This window comes from Canis aureus, chromosome 25 (genome assembly GCF_053574225.1).
Source record: "Canis aureus isolate CA01 chromosome 25, VMU_Caureus_v.1.0, whole genome shotgun sequence".
In the NCBI taxonomy this organism is placed as follows: Eukaryota; Metazoa; Chordata; class Mammalia; order Carnivora; family Canidae; genus Canis; species Canis aureus.
In genome coordinates this window covers 14,178,992-14,206,778 of record NC_135635.1, presented here as the reverse complement: position 1 = coordinate 14,206,778, position 27,787 = coordinate 14,178,992, and the positions used below count along the sequence as shown (strand labels likewise).

General features: G+C 35.8%; 1 protein-coding gene and 1 pseudogene across 40 annotated transcripts in view; one reads left to right on the top strand and one right to left on the bottom strand.

Annotated features, from left to right (window-relative positions):
* REDIC1 (regulator of DNA class I crossover intermediates 1) overlaps nucleotides 1-27,787 on the top strand; it is a 117,972-nt gene that overhangs the window by 70,825 nt on the left and 19,360 nt on the right. For 9 of the 40 annotated variants that reach the window (XM_077870451.1, XM_077870461.1, XM_077870459.1 and 6 more), the window contains 3 exons: nucleotides 4,600-4,666; nucleotides 9,188-9,282; nucleotides 13,273-14,336. In XM_077870451.1, the coding sequence (XP_077726577.1) occupies nucleotides 4,600-4,666; nucleotides 9,188-9,282; nucleotides 13,273-13,740 (630 nt within the window). In that variant the 3' untranslated portion in view covers nucleotides 13,741-14,336. Of the gene's footprint in view, nucleotides 1-4,599; nucleotides 4,677-7,829; nucleotides 7,927-9,187; nucleotides 9,283-11,340; nucleotides 11,474-13,272; nucleotides 14,337-14,498; nucleotides 15,711-16,999; nucleotides 17,023-17,078; nucleotides 17,150-22,443; nucleotides 22,540-26,855; nucleotides 27,013-27,124; nucleotides 27,359-27,787 lie in introns of those variants that run through there. The other 31 variants (XR_013363987.1, XR_013363988.1, XR_013363986.1 and 28 more) reach the window with 29 other exon arrangements.
* LOC144297778 (U6 spliceosomal RNA) lies at nucleotides 14,183-14,296 on the bottom strand (annotated as a pseudogene).

Below are 27,787 nucleotides of genomic sequence, written 5' to 3'. Positions count from 1 at the left end.
GTATATATTTGTCTTTACCAGTAAGATTTATACTTTCATATGTTTTCCTGTTACTAGTTGATACCTTTTATTTCAGCTTCAGGAGATCCCTTTCAGATTTCTTGTAAAGCCAAGTCTATTGGTGATGAATTCCTTTAGCTTTATGCTTATTTGGAAAACTCTTTATTGCTCCCATTTTGAAGGACAGCTTTGCTGGGTAGAATATTCTTGACTGGTTGTTTTCCCTTTCAGCACTTTGAATATATCATGCCACTCTCTTCTGGCTTGCAAAGTTTCTATTGAAAAATCTGATAATAGTCTTATGGGGGTTACCTGTATAAAACAAGTTGTTTTTTTATTGCTTCTTCTAAAATTATCTCCTTGTTGTTATCTTTTGATAATTTAATTATGTGTCTTGGTATGGTTTCTTTGGGTTCAGCTTATTTGGAACTCTGTTTCTTTCATCAGGTTAGGGACGTTTTGGGCCATAATTTCAATTAAATTTTCTATCCCTGTCTCCCTTTTCCTTTTGGGGCTCCCATAATACAAATACTGGTTTATTTGATACTGTTTCATAAGTCCCTTATGTTATTTTCACTTTTTTAATTCCTTTTTGTTGTTGTTCCTCTGCTTTAACAAATTCCACTGCCCTTTGAGTTCTTTGAGTTCCTGATCCTTTCTTTGGCTTTCATCAACTTTTCTGTTATTCCTTTTATTATATTTTTCAGTTCAGTTACTGTATTCTTCAGCTTTGTGATTTCTGTTTGGAACTTTATTATATTTTCTGTTTCTTTCTTGACATCCTCATTTGGTTCTTGCATTGTTCTCCTGACCTCAGTGAAAGCATTTTTACAACTGTTATTTTGAACTCTGATCAGGAAAATAATTTATCTTCATTTCACTGAAGTCTTTTTCTGAAGCTTTATTGTGTTCTTTTGTTTGGAACATACTGTTCTGTCTCTTCATTTGCTTTGACTCTGTTGGTTTCTGTGTGTTAGATAAAACACATCTCTTTTAGTCTTGAAGGTGGGGCCTTGAGTACGAAATAAAACCCTGTCCTATCTCTTGGTTGTCTCTCAAACTTTTTGATTTTCCAAGTAGTCTACTTTATTTTTAGTAGTTCCCAGTAGTTGAGGCTATGCCAAAACCTGCCCATATCCCAGTGGGAAGGATCTCAGGACTCAGATTCAGTTTTATTGGAAGCTGTACCCTTAGGTGGGAGCTTTTAAAGTAGGCAAGTGTACCTCTTTCATAGCAAGACTTTGAGATGGGCATCTTATCCCCTCTACACTAAGCCCTGGTGTGATAGCCACTTAAGAAGTATCTCTTTGTAGGCTGTCATCCCATTGAATTTGTGAAGCTAAGCCTTGCTGGCCACCAGAACTAGGCTACCACAAAAGCTGGGATGCTGGGTGTTTGTACAAGCTCCTTTCTTGGATACACCAGCAGTCTGGGGTAGAGCAGAGTGAGTATGAAGATGGTACCTGGTAGCTTCCACAGAATCTGGAGATGATTGTAGGTGGCTCCTAGTTGTGTGTTAAATTAGAAGCCTGCCCCTCAGGCTGAAGATTTAAGATAATCATATAGGCCTCTTTCACAGAAAGATTGGGGTTGCATTTTAGTCTGTTATGTCTCTGTCCTGTCCCCTGGAGGTGGCTGTTTCAGAATTATTTCTCTATTTGTAACAGTCGTATGGGACCTTCAAATGTAAGGCCGAGATCTGGGACCTATTGGCTGCCAGAGCTAAGTAATTAGGTGGCATCCCATGAGCAGCAGCCACAAAAACCAGGGTACCAGACATGTGCACAATCTCCTTACTGGGGATGCTGATGACTGAAGCTGATCAGAGGGTGAGCATAAAGATAGTGCTCAGCCTCTTGAGGTCTCTGGAGAGGATTAGTTTGTCCTTAGATGTGAGTTTAATTAGAAGTCTATCCCTCAGGCTGTTGCTATGAAGGTAAGATAATAGGCTTCTTTCACAAAAAACTGGGTATTTAAGTGAACTGCCTCAGTTCTAGCCTCTTGAGTTGTAGAAAGAGTGAGCCTCTGAGAGCTTGTTAAGAAACTGCTGCTCAGTGTGCTACATGTAGCCTTGTTGGTCTCACAGACATAGCCCTGTTGACTTACAGAGCTTGATATTTTGGGGTTTTGTCTGTCAGATAGAGGTCTTAAAAGTTTGGGTATCAGTTGTAGTGTTCAAACCACTTGCTCTTCTGGAGGAATTTTAGAGTTGTGAGTTCCCTTTCAATTATGGGTTGCTTGCTCGTAATGGGGTTTGTGGTGAAATTGTGTGCTTTAGCCTCTTGAACTTTTTTTTTAATAACTTTTTTAAAAAGGTTTTTCTTTTTTTTTTTTTAAGTTATTTATTTTTGAGTAATCTTTAAACCCAAAGTGGGGCTTGAATTTATGACACCAAGATCAAGAGTGTCATGTTTTTCTGACTGAGCCAGCCAGGTACCCCCAATTTGTTTTAGTGTGTGTTTTTTCATGTTTCTGTAATTAGAAGGAGTCTTTTTGGCTAGCTCTTTGGTTTCTTTTAGAGGAAATTGTTCTGTATGTAGCTGTAGATTTGATGTGTCTGTGGGAGGATGTAAGTTAAGTATCCTTCTACATTGCCATCTTGAACTAGGACCTATTTACTTTTTTTGGTTTGTTTTTAAAAAAATACTTTATTTGAGAGAGAGTGAGAGAGAGCATGACTGTGGGGTGGAGGGAGGGGAGAAAGAGGGGAAGAAGCACACTCCCCTCCCCCCGAGCAGGCAGCCTTAGGCGGGGCTTAATCTCAGGACCCTGAGAGATCATGATCTGAGCTGAAGGCAGACACTTAACTGATTGAGCCACCCATGTGCCCCAGAACCTATTTACTTTTAAAGCAGTAGAGAAATAAGGTTTAAATATGATTGTTGAAAATGAGAAGGTAATCACTAAAGAAATGGAGACATTGGAGGAGGAGACTTGGAGAAGACAATGGAGGAACTTCAGAATTCAAAGGATTTGTAATGTCACTGGGAAACCTAATGAGGGGGAAAAATAAAATGACACTTCTACATAAACATAAATGGTAAACATAACATGTAAAGAATGAAATTTGCTTAGCAATTAATAAATATAAAGAAGCCGATCTTTTAGAAATCAAGATTCAAAGAATATTAAATTAGAAAATAATCTGTATTTTTAAAGAAATGTAGAATAATCATAAAATTAAAGAAGAAACATATAATAAAAGGTACACAAAATAAATAGTCTCAGAGCAAAGACAATATAAATGCAATAGAAAACTCATTCAGAAAACAGAAGAGGAAATACAGAGTTGTTGATCCATACCAATTATGAAATCCAGCTTGGCAGGCATTGTGAAGGCTTGCTCTCCTGGGGGTGTGGAGGAAATTCTTTGGATAATTTAGTATCTTCTCTTTGGGATGGTTTTTCCTGTCATTTATCCTGTATAAACAGATCTAAGGTAGGTATTGTGTATGTATTTGCCTTGGGGTCTGTATAGCTGTCTCAACTTGTATGTTGTGGTACAAATTTCGAGCTTGAGTATTTTAAGAGTTGAGCGTATAATACTTTTTAAATGATTGAATAGTGGGGTTAGAGAAGAGGCTCTGTTCCATAAAGTTATTCAGGACCCCAAGCTGATGGGGACTTTGCTTTCTTTAATGGGTGGTTTCCACATTTATAGTGTATGTTGATATCAGATAGCAAAAAGCGGGGTGGGGGGGGAGTAGAGGATTGTGGAGAAAATCTTTATGGGCTTTGAGTAGTAAGTGGTGTACACCACTTTTGCCTCTGACCAGAACTTAAATCACATTTCCAAACCAACTCCAAGGGAGGTTAGGGAATGTAGTTCTAGCTGTATGCCCAAGAGGAAAGGGAAACAGTTTGGTGAACAGCTGGACAGTTTCTCCTTTATCCTACCTGTCTTTATTAAAGCACTGTTATCTTAACCAACAGAAAGCATCTATTTTTCTAGGTCCACGATACATTTGCAAATATAATTCATGTAATAAGCCATAAAGGAAGTTTGAGATTTGTCTAAGGAGAGATTCATAGTTGCATTTTCTAATAATTCATTAGAAATCAACAACAACAAAAGATGCTTAACCTCCCTTACTTTTTTGGAAATTACACACTCTGGGTTTTAAAAAGAAAAAGAGAAAATGAAAATGAAAATAAATTAGAAATTATATAGAAATTGATGAAACAAAAACCAGTGGTTTGTTCTACAGAAAATTGATACTTCATGGGCTTTTATTATTTAAAAATACCTAAAAATACAGAAACTGATATCCAACTTAAGAAATTAGAGATAGAGAACAGAATAAATATCCATATTGCTTTCATATTTCTGTCTCTTTGAACTGCATTTACTTATGATTACCTCAGGCCTTTTCATCACTTTTTTTGGCAAGTGTCTATTCTGTTGCTTGCTGTTTTCAAAATTCATTTAAATTTTATTTTATTCATCACAGGCAATTTTCTTCATAGTTATAAGATCATCTTTGTTGAATTAAAGTAATAGAAAAGTACATAAAATGAATTGGTGAGATTAAAAGGGAAATATGAATGGGTTAACTCTTTATAAACTTGGGAGTTGTTAAAATTTTGTTTTTCTTCTAGATTCTGATGGAAGGAGGAGGAACCTCTTCTTTAAAAGACAGACCAACATCTACAAAAATCTGTCACTGTAACTATAAGTAAATTTGATTCTTAAAGAAAAAAGACAACTAACATTTAAATGAAAATTAAGTGGCTTTTTCCCCCAGCTTTTTGCTAGCAAATATTTCATAGATATCTTAGAATATACTAGCAATGCAACTGGTTCTTTAAAATTGCTCTTACCTTTGAGAAAATATATTATATTTAAGTATATATAATATATATATAGTTTAGTAAATAATAAAACCGATACCCTTGTATGTACTTTGTAGCTTAAGAAATAATGTAGAATCAGTACTTTGGAAGCTCTTCTCAATTGCATTTCCTATCCTGCCCTCTAGAGGTAACTATTATCCTGAATTTATTTTTTGTGATCTCCCATGCAGTCTTTTCCATTGTTTGGTTTTGAACTTTCTACAGATTGAGACAGACTACATATTTTTCTGCAATTTTTTTTTGTTGTTTACCCAGTAATATAGTAATATTTACCTCAAATAATATATTTGAGGCTTGTGTACTTTGATAGTTGTGACTCTAGTACATTTCATTATTTACTACTATACAGCCTTCTATCTTGTGAATGTAGTACTACATCTTATTTATACATACTCTGGCAGTGATTACTTAGGTTGTTTGAATATTTTGTATGATAAACAGTGCTGCTTTGGCAATTCTTGATATTTCTCCTGGCACACATGTATAAAAATTTCCTCTATGATACGTAGTTCATATGATATGCACATCTTCACCTCTTCAAAGTAATGCAAAATTATTTTCCAAAGTTATTGTGTCATTTTAAACTTTCACTAGCAAGAGGTGGGAGTCTTAGTTTTTACATATTCTAACTCTGGGTCAGCTTTTTATCATTGTTGGCAATGTGGAATCTCACTGTAATTTTAATTTATATTTCTCTAGTTATTAATTAGGTCGATTGACCATTCCTGTTCCATCTGTGAAATGCCTTTCATGTCTGTTGCCCATGTTTCTTTTAAGAAATTCCGCTTTTCTTATGGGATGTGTCTTATATATCTCTATATATCCTGTATATCCTAGATATTTTTTGTAGATACTAGATATTAATTGCTTGTAGACCTATATGTAGCAAATACTTCATGTTTGAATGATCTTTTTATTCTTTGTGGTATTTTTATGGGCAAAAGTTTCTTTTTTTTTTAAGATTTTTAATTTATTTATTCAGAGAGAGAGGGGCAGAGACACAGGCAGAGGGAGAAACAGGCTCCATGCAGGGAGCCTGACGTGGGACTTTAATCCTGGGTCTCCAGGATCACACCCTGGACTGCAGGCAGTGCTAAACCACTGCGCCACCAGGGCTTCCCTGGGCAAAAGTTTCTGACAGTTTTTATATAGTCTGTGATAAATGATTGTTCAGTATATCTAGTCCAATAGGAAACCTAGAAAAAAATTTTTTAAAGATTTTTATTTATTCATGAGAGACACAGAAAGAGAGAGGGGGAGGCAGAGACACAGGCAGAGGGAGAGGCAGGCTCCTTGCAGGGAGCCTGATGTGGGACTTGATCCCCGGTTTCCAGGATCAGGTCCTGGGCTGAAGGCGGCGCTAAACTGCTAAGCTACCCAGGCTGCCTGGAAATCTAGAAATTTTAATGGGTTTTTTCTTTTAGAATCTGTTTAATCTTTTGAATATGTAACACATTGGTTTGGTTTCTGTCCCTATTTTTGCTGCTCTATTTTCTTCTGTATCGTATGAGTAGCTCTTTTCGTGTTGGTGTTGGTTTATGGTTTATCATTCCAGCTTCCCCCCGCCCCACCAAAATAAAGCCCAAAAATATATATAAGTGCACAGATACACATGAATCTTGGTTCTTGCCTTTCTCACTCTGAAAGTAATACTGGATATTTTATTTAGTATAGAATATTTTATAAATTAATTAAATGGATTAATTTAATAAAGCATCCTATAGTGTTCTCCATGTTAGTATTAGACATTCTATCATTCTTTATTTATGACCATGTAGTAATCCATTATGTGGATGAATTATACTTTATTCAATGAATGCCCTGTTGATGGACATTTGAGTTGTTTCCAGTATTCTGTTCTTACAAATAATGTTGCAGTGAACAACATTATGCACGTGTTCCTTAATTGTGGAGGTGCATTTTTGGGGTAATTTCTAAGAGTGGGATTACTGAGTCATAGGGGAGATACGTTGGTTTCTGTTTTTTGTTTTTGTTTGTTTGTTTGTTTGTTTGTTTTTTACTTTTTTAAAGTAGGCTCCATGCCCAGTGTAAAGCCCAGCATGGGGCTCAAACCCACAACTCTGAAATTGAGACATGAGCTGAGATCAAGAGTCAGATACCCAATGGACCGAGCCAGCCAGGCACCCCATACATTAGTTTTTTTGATAGATCTTTCCAAATTCCCTGTCATATCATATGGCAGTCCTACCAGAAATGTGCCTTTTATTCTGCAGCCTCCCCAACATGACTTATGTTCTAACTTAGACATTTTTTTGGTGAATCTTCTAACAATAGATAGATAGATAGATGGATAAATGTTTGGAATCTTTGGTCTCTTCTCCGCCCCCGTCTTACTGCTTTATTGCAGATCCTCATCACTTTATAATGAATTTATTGAATTAATTTTCTAAGTGACTTGCTTTTATCCGGTCTCACCCTTCTTTATCTTCAGTTAGATGCCTTGGTAGGTAATTAAAATGCAAATTCCTTTAGTACTAAAGTGTATCCGTATACTTTTTTCTTCTGTTCCATATGCTGTTTTTCATCTTGTCTCTCTAGAAAATTTATTTAGCTTTCAAAACCTATTCTTTATGCTTTTTATTTTTTTAAGATTTTAAGAATCAGTTAATTTGAGAAAGAGAGAGGGACAAGCAGACTCTGAGTTGAGCACAGAGCCCCATGTGGAGCTCAATCCCACAATCCTGACATCATGACCTGAGCCAAAATCAAGAGTTGGACATCTAACCAACTGAACCACCCAGGGACCCCTGTACTGTGTTTTTCTGTAGTTCTTCCCAACTTTTTCTCTAGAGCTCACCACACTTAGCTATTACTTTCTTTAAACATTTTTTATTTAAATTCAGTTTGCCAACATCTAGTATAACACCGAGTGCTCATCCCCTCAAGCTATTACTTTTGTACCTTCTGTGACTTCTGTTGTTGCACCTAATTTTGTGACTTTTTCTTTTAAACAGTATGTTTTTCTCCACCAAAAGATTCTGAACACTTTGAGCATTGTAGACCTGTCATGTTTCCCTACTATTACAGTGCCTTACATAAGGCAATTACTCAGTAAGTGTTAAACTGAATTGGCATTTCGATCTATATATCTTTTCTTACACTGCTATAGGTCAGATACTCATTCAATAGACATTTGTCTTCTAATGACTCTGGTTTACTGTACTTATGAAGTGAATGAACCTTACGAGGGAGAATGCTTTTAGATTATGATGTTAGTAAAATCTACCATTCACTTTTCTGTACTCTGCTTTCCACTATCAAGAAAAACCTGATCCACAGAGGTATGAGTTTCCTTCTAGAATGATGAACTAAGGATATCAGAGTTCAGCTAAGTTGTCTCTCTCAGCTGACTGGTTAGATTCTGTTACAGAGAGCATTAGTCCTGATCTGAGACATGAATGGATAGTACTTATAGCTTATTGCATAGAGGAGGGAATGTGGTTTGATATGAGTTGTTGCTCCACATTCCATTACCTTGTGCTTTTTTTGATAGCAAACCCATTTTCATAAACAAGGAGAGGAGTAGTTGAAGCTACTGTTGATTTATAGTATTTTAACATTATAGGGGGTCATAACCTACTTCTCAGGTGCATTTTTAAAGTGTACTTGAAATCATAAGAGAACATATTAAACAGATAATGAGAGAATATCATACTGGATGCTTTGAATTGATTTTTTTTCATACAGTTTTCATTGCACAATGAATCTTCATTTACTGGATTAGCAAATATCTGGCACCTTGAGATGTAATATACTTGTCTTATTCTTCCTTCCTGCAGTTGACACTTTAAATTATTTGTTCATAAAAAGTGGTTCATATACTGGAAAAAAAATCAATCCAATTTTCTTTATTCTCTTTTCTTCCGTTAAATTATATACTCTTACTTTATTTAGAGATACAATGGTTTTAGGTGTAGAATAAGCCCATAATACCCTGTCAGAGATGCAAGCTGCCAAGCATATAAGATTTTAACTTGTTTTTGCACACTTTAAAGTGCTCTATAGATGTTAACTAGAGGAGCCTGAGTGGCTCAGATAGTTAAGTGTCTGCCTTCAGCTCAAGTCATGATCTCAGGGTCCTGGAATTGACTACCATATTGGGCTCCCTCCTCAACAGGGAGCCTGCTTCTCCCTCTGGCACTCCCCCTGCTTGTGCTATCTCATTTGCTATCTCTGTCTCTCTGTCAAATAAATAAATAAAAACCTTAAAAAATTTTTATGTTAGCTAAATTTATTTCACCAACAAATATCTTCTGCCTGTGTGTATATATTTTGTGGAGCATTAATAAATACCATTCTTCATCAATTAAAGCTTTATTTTCAGATCTTGATTCTTCACAGAGTAGTCAGTCTACCTATTACTCTCCAAGGCCAACAGATAGTTGCTTCAGTTCTAGTTCAGAGATGGTAAGTTACTTTTCTTTTTGCTTATTAGTTTATGTTCTTCTAATTTGGAATTACTTGTATTTCTCATTGTTTACCTTTACATTCTGAAAAAAATAATTGTCAATAAGTAGTAGATATGTGTAAAGAAAATACTTTAAAATATTTAAAATGGGAAGCCTGGGTGGCTCAGCGGTTGAGTGACTGCCTTTGGCCCAGGGCATGATCCTGGAGTATCGGGATTAAGTCCCACATGGCTCCCTGCATGGAGCCTGCTTCTCCTTCTGCCTATGTCTCTGCCTCTCTCTCTCTGTGTCTCTCATGAATAAATACATAAAATCTTAAAAAAATTATTTAAAATGTAATAAGCTTAATAAACAAATGTAAAATTGAAATGTAAATGAGTATCATTTATTCACATTTATAAAAATATGTTTATTTTAACAAAAGCTACTCTTAGCAAGATATGTGTCTATATATTATAAAGTTGTATTTCTTTTAAAATGTTTTTTAAAAGAACCCACTCACAATAATTGAAACCTAAAACAACTAAGAACACATAGAAAAAATCTGAAGACTTACGTGAAGAAAACTATAAGATGTTAATTAATGTAATGTGAATAAATTGGAGTGACGTGTTATGTCCTGAGTAGAAGTGCTGCATTTCTAAAAGATCACATGTTTTAATGGATTCTCCTTCATTAATTCTTCCATCTTCATTGCATCTTTGGCTCACCATCCAAACTGCTCTTGTTAAGGAAGAACACCAGTGACCTCTGTGTTGCCAAATTCATTGGGCACTTTCAGTTTTTATTTTTTGAGAACTAATAATATTGGTAGAAACGATTTATTTTCCTTTTATGAAACATTTTCTTCTTTTTGCTTTTCTGATAACATACTATCTTGATTTCCTTCATACCTCTTTGAATTCTACTCTGTCCCTTTGCTGACTCTCTACCACCCCTCTCTGTAGATAAATGTTGTAATGTTTAGGTTTTGATGCAGGACTGTTTTCTTCTCTTAACTTATACTCTAAACTCTAGGTGATGTTCTATATTTCACTGATATATGCCATCTGTCTCATCACAATTTTCAACTTTATCACTTTAGCCCAGATCCTTATTTAGATCCTTCCTGTTTGATATATCTTCTTGGATATTTCACAAAATCTTTTCTTCGTACATTAAACTGTTTCTTCTGCCTTACTCTTATTATCCTTCAGGTCTCATTTTAGATATGTGACTTTTTCTAAAAAGCCTCTCCTTGGCTCCTCAATCTAAGTTAGGTCCCTTACTTATGCTTGCTTTTTTTTTTTTTTAAATTTTTATTTATTTATGATAGGCACACAGTGAGAGAGAGAGAGAGGCAGAGACACAGGCAGAGGGAGAAGCAGGCTCCATGCACCGGGAGCCTGACGTGGGATTCGATCCTGGGTCTCCAGGATCGCACCCTGGGCCAAAGGCAGGCGCTAAACCGCTGCGCCACCCAGGGATCCCTACTTATGCTTTCAAAGTGCTTCATACTTGTTCTTTATTGTGCTTTTCTCAATTTGTAATTATATATACATGTATATGATTATTCAGTTAATATCATTTCCACCCATGAGAATATGTGCTTTAGTAGGGCAGCAACCATGTCTGCTTCACTCACACTGCAGATGCTAAAGGAATATTTTCTTAAATAAAATAAATATTTTCTTAAATAAACAGTAATGAGCTTGTTTTTTCTTTATTTTTTTAAAGATTTTGTTTATTCATGAGAGACACAGAGAGAGGCAGAGACGTAGGCAGAGGGAGAAGCAGGCTCCATGCAGGGAGCCTGATGTGGGACTCGATTCCAAGACCCTGGGATCACGCCCTGAGCCAAAGGCAGATGCTCAACTGCTGACCCACCCAGGCATCCTGAGCTTGTTTTTTTTTTTTTTTTTTAAATGTGTGCCCAGCCAGTCCCAATGCTATTTCTTGGGTTTACTTTTTCCATTTTAGTGCCAATCCACTGAGACCTCTACCTCATCTTAGTATTTTTATGTAAACAGTGACTTTAAAAAAAAAAAAAATATATTTATTTATTTATTCATGAGAGACACAGAGAGAAGCAGAGACATAGGCAGAGGGAAAAGCAGTCTCCCTGTGGGGAGCCTGATGCAGGACTCGATCCCAGATCCTGGGATCATGCCCTGAGCCAAAGGCAGACACTCAACCGCTGAGCTACCCAGGTATCCCAACACTGACATTTTTTTTTAAGCCGGAATAATCAGTAGTTTTATATAGAATTTTTGTTAGAAATATTTTGGTTACTCAGTAATTAAAAGATAAGTTTTCCATGAAGTTGAAACATTCAAGCTAGCAAATTGAAATTTATACCTATTAAAAGTTTTTAAATTTGACTTTTTAGATATTTGTTGAAATATTTATTCTTTAATCCTTTTTTTTTTTTTTTTTTTTTTTTAAGTAGACCCAATGTGGGGCTTACCCTCATAACCCTGAGATCAAAACCTGAGCTGAGATCAAGAGTCAGACACTTAACAGACTAGGCCACCCTGGCGCCCAGAGATATTTATCCTTGTTGAACCTTTCTTTTGTCTATTTGATTTCCTGTTAGCTGATACTTCCTTAAATCATACCTTTCCTGAGACTGGGCCCATAAAAGATACAATATAAATACTTTTTGACTTAATTAAGTTAATGGATGAAGAATTTGTTTATTAATACTTTTGTGAAAGGATAGAGAGATTGTAGCCTGTTATTATGGGGACTGATAAGAGACAAAATTTCCCTTTTCTTTTTTAGCTCTTTGCATTTTGAGGATTTTTTAAAAAGATTTTTATTTAATTATTCATGTGAGACACAGAGAGGGAGGCAGAGACAGGCAGAGAGAGAAGCAAGCTCCCTATGGGAAGCCCGATGTGGGACTCGATCCTGGAATCCCAGAATCAGTCCCTGAGCCAAAGGCAGACTGAGCCCAACCACTGAGCCACCCGAGGGCCTGCATTTTTAAGATTTAAAAAGAAAAAAAAATTGACACAGAGCACAAGCAGAGGGAACTGCAGAGGGAGAGGGAGAAGCAGACTCCCCACTGAGTAGGGAGCCTGACATGGGTCTGGATCCTAGGACCCTGAGATCATGACCTGAGCCAAAGGTAGATACTTAACCAACTGAGCCACCAAGGTGCCCCTCTTTTGCATTTTTAATACAAGAATTATTATTGTTCTTGCTATTTTAAAAGTCCATAACCTCCTTGGAAGTGGTAGATTATTATTGTTTTTTAAAATTTTAATTCCAGTGTAATTAACATACAGTGCTATATTTCACATGTACAATGTAGTGATTCAGAAATTCTGTGCATTATTTAGTGCTCATCATGACAATTAATCCCCTCTACATATTTCACCCATTCCCCCAACCCACCTCTCCTCTGTAGTTAAGAGTCTGTTTTTTGGTTTATCTCTTCTTTTTCTTTGTTCATTTGTTTTGTTTCTTAAATTTTACATGACTGAAATCATGTGGTATTTGTGTTTCTCTGATTGATTTATTTCATTTAGCATTATAGTCTCTAGGTCCATTCATGTTGTTGTAAATAGCAAGGCTTCACTTTTTTATGGTTATGTCATATTCCATTATATATATTTATATATCTTACATCTTTATTCATCTGCCCATGGACACTTGGGCTGCTTCCATAATTTGGCTGTTGTGAATAATGCTACAACAAACAGAGCGGTGCACTTATCTTTTTGAGTTAGTGTTTTTGTAATCTTTGATTAAATGCCCAGTAGTGGAACCTACTAGATCATATGGTAGTTTTATTTTTAATTTTTTGAGGAACCTTCAAAAGCAGTAGGTTACTGTTTGAAGACTGTTTGTTGGCATAACAGCTTTGAATTGCAACCTGCCAAGTATCTTCTGTATTTTGAAATTTTCTATTATAGAATGAATTTTGAGAATGCTGTGAAGTGACTGAATGATTTGTAAATTTAAGCAAAAATTTACAGAAAAATTACTAAATTTCTTTTAGCCATCTGAAGATGAAGATCAAATATTACAGCAAATTGAAGAATCAAATAGGAGATCCATCAGAATCAAAGAAACAACTAATAATTTTTATCCAGAAGGGATGCCAAAACTTCCACATGGTAGTATTATTAGAAACAATACCAAAAATCAAAACCAAAATGAGAATCTTCACCACTTCTCGATGAAAAATAATACAGATCAATTTCCACAGTCTCAGTGTAATTCAACACACATATTGCAAAACAAAACCAGTGATAACTGCATTCTTCAGGTTGCAAGATGTGATGCATGGGTGCAAACAGACAGTGAACCTGTAATGGAAGAAAAATTAGATGCTGCTGTACAGTGTGATATAATTTCAAAATGTAAATGTAGAAGTAATGTGTCTCCTCTTTGTAATGTTGAAAGATGCAGTGAAAATGTTAATGCAGATACCACTGGAGGGCAGGAAACCCTTAAGAACAACTAATATTCTGAAATCAGCTTAAGATTTCACATTGCATTTAATGTTCAGAATTTCATTAACATAATAAGGAATGAGAATATGTAGCTAAGCATAAGGTGAAAGTATTTACAGGATATATTTATGGCTTGTTTTAAAACATTTTAATATTAATGTATACATTTAATTTTACATAGATTTTTAAAAACATAGATATATCTTCAAGATATATGTAGTACTCAAATTTTTAGGAAAATAATATATATATGTAAACTTACTGTTTATCATAGTGATTATTATATTGTGGTATGCTGCTATTTATGGATAAAAGTATGTTTAATTGCTTCCTTCCATGTTTTCTTTATTTTAAAATTTAGTGCAACCGCATCTGATAGCAGAAATGTTCTCTTCCAAGATTTTAAGACAGAAAGTAATGCTAAATAATATTGGATATGTTTTATAATCTCATAAGAATTTTGTTAGCTACTTACATTATGAATTTTCATGTCATCCTGGTGCAGGGGCCATGCCTATCTATTCTGTATTGTTCTAATTTTAATATATATGATGCCAAAATGAGCACTACTAGCTACTTAAATTAAATATTATACTTCATTAAAAAATTCTGGCATTAATTTTTAGCTAAAACGTATTTTCTATTTTGTTTGGATAATGCTTTTTGTTGGTGCTTGTATTAATTCAAAGAAAAATGTTTTCTCTTCAAGATACAAAAAAAAATATTTCAATCCTTTTTTTTTTTTTTTAAATTTATTCACGACAAACAGAGAGAGAGGCAGAGAGACAGGCAGAGGGAGAAGCAGGCTCCATGCAGGAAGCCCGACGTGGGACTCCATCCTGGGTCTCCAGGATCACACCCTGGGCTGAAGGTGGCGCTAAACCGCTGGGCCACCGGGGCTGCCCTTCAGTACTTTTATAAAAGACATGTTCAACATTGGCAAGATGATTTATAGTTACTAATTTTAATCTTGCTCAGATTCTTTTCAAAAATAATTTTTAAAATATTTTATTTAAATTCAATTTGCCAACATACAGTATAACACCCAGTGCTTATCCCTTCCCAAAAATATTAGATCAGAATTTCTCATTTATAAAATATAGGCTTTGTTTCCAATATAACATTTATTTTTTGTTTCAAGATTTTAAATGTTTATACTCTGAAATTGACCATTTGTATGGATATATTACAAATTGTACAGTAGAGGGCATTCTGATACACTGAACAACAAAAATATAATTGGTAGGAGTTTCTGTGCTTTTAAAGAAAAAAAGGCAGATGACATATTGCAGTGTTATATGCACACATATCATTCAGTATGGTGCTGCAGGGGTTATCTGAAGCATTATGATTTAGAAACACTGACAACTGATGTTTAAATGGTAACAATCTTAAGTTTTTTTTTTTCAATCTTAAGTTTTTTAGCTAGTTTTAGGAAGTTATTTTTGCAGACTCAGAAAGCTTAAAGAGCTCCAAAGTAATTTTCTTAAAGTATTGGTAATCATCTCATGAAAGGGGAATATAATTATCTGATGTACATTGATAGTTTTTCAAAAGGCTAGATTTTCATTGTGATTTAAACAAAAAGTATTTCATCATGGATTGAACATTATTTTGCAAAAATATAACATAGCAATGGAAATCAATATATAGAAAAAGAAGACTCTTTACTGGTGATACTAGAATAAGATTGAGCTATGGATCTTAGGTGGTTTAAAATATCAAATAAATGGATTTTTTTCCAAATACTAATGAAAATGTACCAGTTGAAAGCACATTCATTACAAAAATCTACACGTAGGGAACATCTCGGTGGCTCAGTTATTGGTTGAGCATCTGCCTTTGGCTTGGGTTGTGATCCCTGGGTCCTGGGATCGAGTTCCGCATCCGGCTCCCTGCATGGAGCCTGCTTCTCCCTCTACCTATGTCTCTGCCTCTCTCTGTGTCTCTCATGAAAAATAAATAAAATCCTTTTTAAAAATCTGCATATAGTTATATTTTTATCAGTATTATAATGTAATTAAGCTCAGTAAGGTAAAAAGGAATGTCAGAGCTTTTTAGTACAGTGACCACATATAGAGCAGGGTAAAGTGCAGTGTGGTGAAGAATGTAAACTTGCCTAATAAGAGGTCTGCCTTTTGCCCTTGGCCTTCGGGATGTAATCTCTAAGCCCTTGGAGTGTCATTCATGCCTGATTAGAAATGTCTTTGTTAGCCTGGGACCTTAGGCCACACTAGATAGTAACAGGATGATTTAGAATGAGGCTTTGAGTCAAGCTGTATCAGCTCAGCTTCTTAAGGCTAGAAACTGAGGTCATCATGTGCACAGTCAGCCATGCCACTGTGGGGGAGCCCCAGTAAAGACTCTGGACACTAAGGTTTAGGTGAGCTTCCCTGGTTGCCAATATTCTGTGTGTTGTCACACACTGATACCAGGAAAGTCTATGACTGCATAGAAGAGGACTACTGGAAGCTCTGCATTATTACTTTCCTAGAGTCTGTCCTGTATGTTTCTTCCCTAGGCTGATTTTTTTTTTCCCTAGGCTGATTTTAATCTGTATTCTTTTCCCATAATAAACTGTAACTGTGAGTATAACAGCTTTCAATGAATTCTGAGTCCTTATAAAAACAAATAATTAAATTTGAGGGTGCTCTTGAAACCCCTGAAGGTAAGGGGTAGTTTTGTGGACTGTTCCCCTAACTTTGCAGTTGCTAACTCTTCAGGTGCTTTAAGAAGATAAAAATAATGGAAAGGAAAGTGAATATAGATTTACAAAATCAAAAAGACATCTCTTACAGGGTAAAATAGATTGTAGCATACTTCTCGAAATGCAATATGGTTTAGGTTTCCCTTTGATGAAATCATTTAATGGAAAAAAAAAACAGCGTTCTTATTCACAACTTAAGATGTAGAAGACAAATTCTAAATGTATAAAATAAATTCTAGCTGAGATTTATCACCAATGAAACAAAATGGAAAGCTTAATGATTATGCACACGTTCGTAATATAAACTACCAAGTACAGTGACTGCAAATAAGATAACGTACAGTCAGTAATGGCTGATCTGGAGTTGGTGTTTAATGGATTTGTGAAACAGTGCTTTGTTTTGGTCGGCATTAACTACTCTAGTAACTTGCCATCTGTAATAGTAGGAAGCTATCTTTAGGGATAGTCTCATGTAATTTTATTTTATAGCACTTAACCATAATCGTAATTTATTTGTGTAATTTCTTGGTTAATATTTATTTTCCCCATGACACTATACATAGGAGTGTAGCAAATGCTGTCCTTGCTCTGCTCATATTTCCTTGGCACTTTCATTTCAATACATGCCAACCTGATTTCCAGCTGACAGCACCTGTGACTTCTTTCCTGCAAGTTTTCTCTTGGCTGCAGACACCTGCTCTGCCTATGCGCAGGTAGGCAGGCAGAAAGTACCAGGGAATTAATGCTGTTTGAGAGAAGTCTTTTAAAACAATGAATGATGGGAGTTGGTGGGTAAATACTCCAGTTCCCTTGCTTCTTGTGCAGGATAACTTTCTTAGAAGCATTTTCTGCACCACTATGTACTCAAGGTGTGTGATCCACAGACCTGTAACATTAATGTTATCAATCCTCAGAAATTAGAGGTGCAAATTCTTAGAACTCACCCCAACCAAAACTACTGAATCAGAATCTCTGAGAGTGGGGACCAAGAGTATATGCTTAAGTGGATGACATTTTTGCACACTATTCTTCCAGAGTTCCTGAAAAGGATTAAGTTACCTACAGTAGAGGCACCTGACCTGGGTGGCTCAATCGTTGAAGTGTCTGCCTCATGATCTCAGGGTCTTGGGATGGAGCCCCACATTGCAGTGAGCTCCCTGCTCAGTGGGGAGTCTGCTTCTCCCTCTGTCTGCTGCTCCCCCTCCTTGTGCTCTCTCAAAATATTTTTTTTTAAAAAGTTGCCTACAATAGTAACTTGCTTGGTAGTAAACCCTTTATTAGCTTCCTTCCTTGTCTCACTTCCCTCCTCCCCCATGCATCTTTCTTAAAATCACACCCCAAAAAACTACCTGCGTTTAAATGTTGCATTCAGTTTTGCTTTATAGTTTGCTTCTGGGAGAATCCATATTGACAGGACAAATTCAAGACAAACTGATGCATGAATTCTCTTTGTCGGTATGACTCAGTTTCTGACATTGTTACTTTTTCTAGTTTTACAGTTCTCTAGTTGCAGTTTTCCATCCATTTCTGTCAACTGCTGAAAACTCAGTGCATCTAGCAGCATATTAGACATAGGTGAAGAGAGAATTTCTGAGATGAAATATACATCATAATAAATTGTCCAGAATGCACAAGAGAAAGAAATAGAAAATATGAGTGAAACAATAAGGAGGATAGAATAAGAAGCTCCAACATATACTTAATTGAGGTATCTATCAACAGAGATAGATAGAGACATAATTTAAAGTCATAATACCTGAGAATTTTTAAAACTTGATAAGTCAACTAATTCACAAATTCAAGAAGTCCACCAATTTCCAAGTAGGAAAAAAAAACAAAAAACGAAATTCATGTCTAGACCCAGTATAATAAAATGGCACAGCCTCAAAGACAAATCTTGAAAGCAGCTGGAGGAAAAAAGAATATCTTCCTACAACAACAGCTACACTGTTAGATGACTTTTTAGCAGCATTAATGAAAGACAAAATACAGTGTAATTAAAACTTCTAAATCCTCACAGAAAAAAGCCATCATTCTAGATTTCTGTTTCCTTCCCAGTAGCTCCAGCACTGTTTATATCACTGAGCTAGCCAATACTAGCATTAAGAAATCATTTCTGTAGGATTTGGTAATTTACATTTAAGACTTTTGTATATAGATAGTACTTTGTGGAAAAAAGTTCCTGATTTTTTCAGTTTGGTCTTCAACCCCTATTTTCAGTAATTTTTCCATTGTTTCTATTTCTTTAGGCTGCCTTCTTAATGACATTGTAGCACTTGAAGTAGCTCAAGCAATAGAAATTTATTTTTTCAGTGTTATCTCTGATGGGCTGCAGTATATATTCCTTTGTGCCTGTTGCTGAGGAGATACCATTTCTTTTTAAATGCCTTATTATTTCAAGCTTCTTTAATACTTAAAGCTTTCCTTTTATATGCAGTTCTTGGCATTTTTGAATCAGGACACTCAGACTTGTTTGGGATGTTGAATATACACACATATATACATATATTTGTTATAATTTCCACAAATGTGAAAGAATAGCAAAAACATAAAAGAATACAGTGAATCAAGGTAACTGGTAGGTTTTTCAATATGTATGTATTCATTTTGTATATACCTATGTGGCTCAGCATTCACCTAGGGTTTCTTGTGAATGCAATTGCACATCAATCTGTGAAATTTATATCATGCTCAAATTGTTCCTTAATATATAATATGGGGACAAATTTGCCTTTTTCATAAGTTATAGCATAACTTGACTTTCCCCAGACCATAATATCTTGCCAGTTTTTTAATGGTGTCTTTGAAGAGCAAAAGTTCTAATTGATAAAACCTAATTTATCTTTTCAGAAAAATCAATGATGTGGTCACAGTTCTCTTCTGTGTTTCCTTCTAGAAGTTTTGTATTTTTAGTTCTTACATTTAGGTCTATGATTTATTTCTGGCTTTTATGTATTTTACACCACATAAGGTCAAAAGTTGTTTGTTTTTTTAACATGGTATCTAATTGCTCCGGCAGCATTTGTTGAAAAGACAATTCTTGCACCCAGTGAATTAACTTTATGCCTTTGTCAAAAATCACTTCGTGATATGTGGGTTTGAACTCTTTATTATGTTCTCTTGTTTTATTATTTTACCCATTTATTATGATCTGGGTTCTAATATCTATCATAGATCTCTTATGTGAAGAACACGTTGTCTTGATTAGTGTAGCTTTATTTTTTTTTATTTTATTTTTTTTATATTTTTAAATTTTTATTTATTTATGATAGTCACAGAGAGAGAGAGAGAGAGAGAGAGAGGCAGAGACACAGGCAGAGGGAGAAGCAGGCTCCATGCACCGGGAGCCCGACGTGGGATTCGATCCCGGGTCTCCAGGATCGCGCCCTGGGCCAAAGGCAGGCGCCAAACCGCTGCGCCACCCAGGGATCCCAGTGTAGCTTTATAGTAGGTTTTGAAATCAAGTGTTGCTACCTGTTTTTTAAGTTTATCATTTTGGCTTTATGTGCATTTCCATAGAAGATTTGGTCTTAGCTTGTCAATTTCTACAAAAAAACTAGTTATATTTTCATAAGGATTGTGTTGAATCCACATACTAATTTTGGGAAAATTGACATCTTAATAATCTTGTATTTTGCAATTTATATGGTTGTATCCATTTATTTAGGTTTTAATTTTTTTTACCAAACTTTTGTCTAGACCACAGCTTCATGAGCAAAATAAATGTTTTAAGCCACTGAGTTTTGGGATTTGTTAACCAATAGTAGATAATTGGAACACAGTACCTGGAAGTGAGGTACAGCCACAACAAAAACTTAGAACATGGCTTTGAAATGGAGTGGCAGGCTAAAGCTGGCAGGATCTTGAGAAAATTGTTAAAATATAGTATAGCCCTTGAAGAGACTGCTGGTGGTAAACTTGTGTTAGTGGCTTATCAGAACTGAAAGGTAATGGAGGATAGTGACTGAAAGTTCGAAGAATGGGGACATTGCTTATATAATGACAGAAAGTTGAGCAACATTGTCACCTATAGGAATACAGAAAATAGAACTACAAAATTAAGATTTCTTTTTCTTTTTTCTTTTTTTATTTATGATAGTCATGCACACACACAGAGAGAGAGAGGCAGAGACACAGGCAGAGGGAGAAGCAGGCTCCATGTACCGGGAGCCCAATGTGGGATTCGATCCCGGGTCTCCAGGATCACACCCTGGGCCAAAGGCAGGCACCAAACCGCTGCGCCACCCAGGGATCCCCCAAAATTAAGATTTCAAAGTGTTGAAGTGACTTCTTCTAGCAGCCTGTAGTGAAATGCAAGATGAGAAGGTTAAGCAAAAGAAATACTTTTGTATATAAAGAAGCTAGGACTCGCTGGAATAAAAAATAAAGTTTTTTTATTCCAGTTTCTTCAGATGGCAAACAATGCTAAAATTATGAAAAGGCTTTTAAACAAAGGTCAATTGCAGGACAGTGTCAGGAATATAGGGAATAAAGATGTTGTCAAAGATATTATTGTACAACTCTTTGCAAGGACTTCAGAGAGATTTGAAGTATCTCAAGCTTAAACATCTTTAAGGATCTTAAAGAACATGAACTGCAAGTTGTTTCTATTCACAACAGGGTTTTAAAGATTATCAAGGATGGGAAGTCAAAGATATATATATATATATATTATATATATATATATATTATATATATATATATATTTAAGATTTATTTAGAGAGTGCTCAGTGGGGAGGGGCAAAGGGAGAGAGAAAATCTTAAGCAGGCTGCACGCCCAGCACAGAGCCTGCTGCAGGGATCGATCTCATGATCCTGAGATCATGACCTGGGCTAAAATGAAGAGTCAGATGCTGAACTGACTGTGCCACCCTGACACCCCGAGAACTACTTATCTTGATGAATTTTTTGGATACAGCTTTTGTCTAATGAAGTGAACCCCAGTACTATTCATAAGAGACCTACAAAGTTTTGTTGTGTTTTTAAAGATTTGTTTTAGAGAGTGTGCACCACACATATGTGGGGGAGAGGGAGGCAGAGAGAGAGAATGAGACTTCCTGCTGAGCACTGAGCCTGATGCAGGGCTCGATCTCAGAATCCTGAGATCATAAGCTGTGCCAACCCCAAGAGTTGGATGCTTAACTGACTCTGCTGCCCAGGTCCCCCTAAGAGACCTACAGTGTTTTAAGAGAAGTATATTTGCAGAAACACTGCCTGCTTGAACTAAAAGGGACAAAGACAGTACAACATAAAAGGAGGCCTTTGGACTTCCAAAGTACTACGTGGCAGGAAGCAGGTTGATGAAACTAGCTGCAAACATAAGCAGTTCTTTACAGGAAAGGATGATGAAAGGGGTTGAACCATGAGCTCAGAGAGCAAAGTTAAGATTTATAGACATGCTGTGCTGCATTCATTGGCAACTAGCCTGCAGTAAGGGGCCATCCATATGTACCTGACTGGGTTTCAAAAATTATTATTGACTGGTAATTCTTGTTTGCCTCTATTTCACCCCTTTTCAATAGAAAAGTCTATAATAATTATCTTATGCCATTGTATTCTGGTATACAGAGGACATATAACTTATTTCTGCAGTTTACCAGGTCTTCAGATTGAGAATAGTTATACCTGAGGTGCTATGCTTGGTCAATAGCATCTGGAGAGGCTCATACACACTTGGATGGGATTCTGGACTTTGAACCTATGCCTGGTATAATTAGACTTTTGCAGAGGTGAGGTTGTCTTCGGAAGTAGAGTATATTTTACATACAGAAGGAGTATAAGTAATTCAAGGCCAAATGATATGTTCACACTTTGAGTCCCCTTTCACAAACAATGGGATGTAATTGCCCTTCTCTTGATTTGGGTGAGCTTTGATGACTTACTTCCAACAAACAGAATGAGGTAGAAACTGCATGGCTTCCAAGACTATATCACACACACACACACACACACACACACACACAAAGATATAGTTTCCAGCTGGTACTCTCTTTTTTCCTCTTTCAGGACATAAACCTTTGCTGTCCTAAGCTGCCATTTGAAAAGTCTGGCTGATGTTAAACCTCCATGCTGGAGAGACCATGTGGAAAGACCATATTAGAGGTAGAGTAAGATGCCAGAGGAGCCCGCCTTTTGTGTCTTTTCAGTCTGGACACCAGATGTGTGACCAAATGAACTACCCTCCCTGATTTTAAGCAGCCAAGAGTGTACAGAAATAAAGATGTCCCTGCTAGCCATGCTCATATTGGATATTTGTGATCAAGATATGTTGTTTTAAGCTACTAAAACTTTTGAAGTGATTTGTTACACAGCAGTAGATAACTGACAGTTCATGTTTCTAAGTCTTATTCTCCTCACTATTACATTTACTGATGAGAGCGGGAACCCTGTTTTACAATATTTAAAAAAATATATATAATGGCCTAGGGGTCCCTGGGTAGCTCAGTTGGTTAAACATTTGCCTTTGGTGCAGGTCATGATCCCAGGGTCCTGGAATAGTGCCCCATGTCAGGGTTCCTGCTCAGCGGGCAGCCTGCTTCTTCCTCCTTGCTCTTGCTCTCTCTTGCTATCTGTTTCTCTCTCAAGTAAATAAGTAGAATACTTAAAAAAAAAGTATATGGCCTAAAATAGTGGGTTTTTATATGAGTACTCAATAAATCCAGTTGGTGCTATAAAGTGGATTGAAGCACAACCAGACTACATGCAGCTAGCTTTTTAAAAGCAGCTTCATTCTAGCATTATGGCTATATCATTTCATATTTCTCCTTCAAACCTTTGTTCTTGTTGCTTTATTTACCTTGGTTACTTTCTGACTTTGGCTCTTAATTTTTAACTTTTATATCTCTTTCACTTCATGTTGATTTTGATTCCTTAACTAACTTTTTACCTGATAATAACTACTAAAATGTATTGACCCATATGTAAATTTTACAGCTAAAGAGCTACTGTATATCCTCTGGAAATAGTGCCTAGTACATACAAAAAAATTAGTAATTATTTGTTGATTATCTATGTGAAAGACACTGCAGTAATTTACATACACAACCTCTTTTAATCCTCACAACATTATGAAGATTAACCCCATTTTATGGATAAGGAAATTGGACTTTAAATTGGTGAAGTGACTTTCCCAGGTCGGTCATCCAGTCAGTAGTAGAGACAAGATTCAAATCAAAGATCTAACTCTAAAGCCAGTGCTTTTAATGACTATGCTTTACCTCATTTTGATGTTAACATGGGTTTCCAGTTGATGACCATCAACTTTGCCCACACTCTTTATTTGGTTTGCAATTATTTGCTTTGTCTTCTCTAGAACTGATGTCTTATTTGCCTCTGATTTGTATGTTGCTATATTCTATCCTATTGCTTATGTTTGGAGGTCTATGGAAAGAATCTACCATTAAAAATGTAATTATGCACACACACAAAATCAGAACCAAGACCTATTTCAGTAATTTGGAAAATAACTTTTTTTTTTTTTTTTATGGAAAGTATGTAAAACCTAATAATACTCCCTGCAGCCACTGAACTATTTCCATGCTTGAAAAAAAGAAGACTGGTAAGAATGAATAGATAAGACAAATGGCAGTTCTTTCTGATGTTATGTTTCAGTTTTAGAATTAGATATTTAAGCCTTGCTCATATGCCAGTACTCCCCTCCCCCCCATTAAAGTGAAAAATCACTTGCTCACATTACAAAGTCTGCTTCTCTGTGGCATATTAGCAAAATAGTTAACTCTTTTGATTGCTATTGGTCATTGGGTTCAAAAATTATTTGGTTCTCAATAATACTTTTGGTGTCATTGAACATGTTGTAGGTAAACCATATGTGTCTCTGGTTTGTTGTTTTAAGGATTTTTACTAAAATGTTATTTATGAGGTAGAGAAAAGGTAAAGTATAAAAATTGAGAGTGATTAACAAGGTAAGCCAAAAGAGCATTTAGCAAATGAAAAATCAAAGTATGATGAAGAGCAAAGATAGCATTTTCCTAGCATAACTTACAGTTAATTATAGTTGGCCCTTGAACAACACAGGTGTTAGTGGCACACCCCTCTTGTAGTCAAAAAGCTCCACATATAACTTTTGGCTCCCTAAAAACTTAATAATAGACTACCGTTGCCTGGAGGCCTTACCGATAACATGAGTAGTCAATTAATACATTTTTTTTGTATATGTATTATATACTGTATTCTTAAGTAAGCTAGAGAAAAAATGTTAATAAAATCATAAGGAAGAGTCAAATACATTAATACTATAAAAAAAATCCAAGTATACTGGACCCCTGCAGTTCAAACCCGTGTTCAAGGATCCACTGTATGCTGAAACTTTATTATGTTTGTTATTAGTTATTATTTAATCCTAATCTGTCTTTAATAGTTGAAAATGGGACACTACATTTTACATAAGATCAGATCCAAGGATCATGATTTTCCACATCTTTTTTTTTTTTTTTTAAGATTTTATTTATTTACTTGACAGAGAAAGCATAGGCAAGGGGAGCAGCAGGAAGAGGGAGAAGCAGGCTCCCCACTGAACAAGACTTTCCCCCCTGCCCCCATATGGGGCTCAATCACAGGACCCTGGAATCATGGCCTGAGCCAAAGGCAGACGCTTAACCACTGAGCCACCTGGGTGCCCCTCCACATGTTTTTCCCTGGAAATAACTTCATCTGATTTTATATGATGTGACCCCCTCCCTCAAAAATTGCTAAGCAGCATTTTCTAAATTACTTCATAATGGCTCCAAGTAGTCACTTCTTTGTTCAATACTCATGAAGGTAACCTATTTCAGTTTATATCTTAATCTAGAAATCCTTTTTGAATCCCACTGCAATACGTAGAATAGTTTTTGATGTGTTGTATACAATGCCTAGAACAATGTAATTCACAGTAGGTGTTAATTTTTTGTTGGAGGAATTAGACACTCTTTTTGGGTAGATTTGGTCACTCTGCAATCATTGGAACGACAGAAATGTGGAGGTTTTTAAGATGGCCTAGACTTGTTTTTATTTACCATTTCATCTGGCTCGAACAGGAATTAGGCTCTGTAGAGTTTCCCAAGGCATCTAACATTCAAAGTCTTAGGTAACCAACAATTCCTTCTTTGCTATCACACCAAGCTTACTTCCTTCTTAGCTTATTACCATTAACAACAATAACCAATATATATTCTACATTAAGAACAATAACCAATATATATTCTATACAGCATATGTCATCTTTGGCTAATCACCCCATAATATTATTGATTGAAGTGAGCATTATTAATTGAAGTGAAGTAGCCTAAGAGAGAGAATATTGAGTTCCTTTAAATTCTGTGGTATTGGAACCCACGAGTAGCAGAAAGAAACTAGACTAGTTTATTTTTTTTATTTTTTAAAGATTTTATTTATTCATGAGAGACACAGAGAGAAAGAGAGGCAGAGACACAGGCAGAGGGAGAAGCAGGCAGCCCGATGCGAGACTTGATCCCGGGACACCAGGATCACTCCCTGGGCTGAAGGCAGACGCTAAACCGCTGAGCCACCCAGGAATCCCCTAGACTTGTTTATTTAAAGCTAACAGATTCTATTCAACTGTAACGAATCTATTATTAAATGTTCTTTAGGGGTATTAATCTTTATGTTTTTATAACATGAAATAAAAAGATGACTATTGTAAATAAAATGGTTAATGAAATAATGATGTTGAACTGAGACCCAGAGTTGCAGAACTGTTTACAAGTAACTGTGGGGCTGAGGTAGGGTGCTATTGCAGAATCACTATAACATGTTGTATTTATAGCTATAAGGTCATATTATCTTTTTTTTCCTCTTTTGTAATGTGGTGAGGTCAGTATTTACAGCCTGTTCCACACAACATTTCCAGACAGCTAGGTAAGTTTCAAATATCACCAGGATGGCTACACATATTTTTGAACATTCAGCCTGAACACATTAAAAAATCCTGCACGGTAAAGAAAATATACATATTTTTCAGAATTCTTAACCTGTAAGTCCTCCTTTTGCTCTTCCTATTAAAATGTAGTTAACAGTGATTTTTAGAAGCTTTAAATATGTATGTGCAATAATTTAGAGATTATGGGAGATACAGATTAATTGAGATAGCCTCTTTCTCAATGAGTAATTTAATAAAGGGTTAATTCCTTTATTCATTCATGCCTATTCAGTGTAGGCATGTGTAGACTGTGAAAGCAATGACCATATGTTAGAAGAAAACAAGATAAATTGATCCTTAGTCATATAAAACTCATGGTCTAGTAGGAGCTCTCATAAAGAAAATACAGAATATTATGATTGAATTATTTATAGAAATAGAATTAAAATATGCCACTTTTGGCTAGGATGCTCAGGTAAGGCTTCTTGGAAGATATACTTACAAATATTACAAGTCACTGAGAGTCTTCATTTTTGAACAGAATGGATATAAAGCGGGGTAGAAACCCAGTATAATACTGAAGATTGCAAAAATGGTCATGATTCTCCATCCCTCCTTATATTCACAACTGCTATGTTATGATGTTGCATGTTCTTCAGTTAAGAGGTGGAACCTATTTCTCTACACCTGAAATTTGGGTAGGTAACATGAGTTGATTTTGCCTGTAAAATTTAGCAGATGTGACTTTGTGTCAGTTCTGAGCCTAGACTTCAAGAGGGCTTGCGTACTTATTTTTTCTTTCTTAAAAAGATGTTCAGCTGTGATGAAAAATTCTGGGCAAGTCAGCTGAAAGATGAGAAACTACATAGAAGAGAGATGAGCCATCCCAGCTGAGGCCATCTTGGACAGCTATCACCCCACCCACCTAGTAGCTGACCTCATGCCTTAGTGAGCTCCGCAGTACCCCTGGAACCACCCGTCTGGGCACAGTCTGAATTGTCAACCCACCAAATTGTAAGCTAAATAAATACTTGTGGATTTGAAGCCCCTGTGTTTTGGGTTGTTTTTTTACATAGTGATAATTAGCTGATCTAGCATAGTTAATAAGTGAAAGAATGTTTTAATTACCAAGCTCTTAATACCATTTGTGTGGTATATATACTTTTGGAAATTTTTTTAGCAAACCAGTTTTACTTCTGTAGTGAATTCCTATGGCAAATTCCTTCTGGCAAATATGGAGTTAGGATTTACAATGTGCATGGATTATATTGCTTTCCAAAAAGTTTGTATCAAATTAATAGGAAATAGGTATCCATTTTCATTGAAATAGTCTGCTGTAATTATTTTAATGTCTTTGCTTATATGTTTTGATTTGGGGGGGGTTACTTTCCTAAGTAAAACTGATATTAAGGTTTTCTTCAGTTTATATCTTGGAATCACTTACAAGAATAATTTGTGGTCAGAAATACGAAC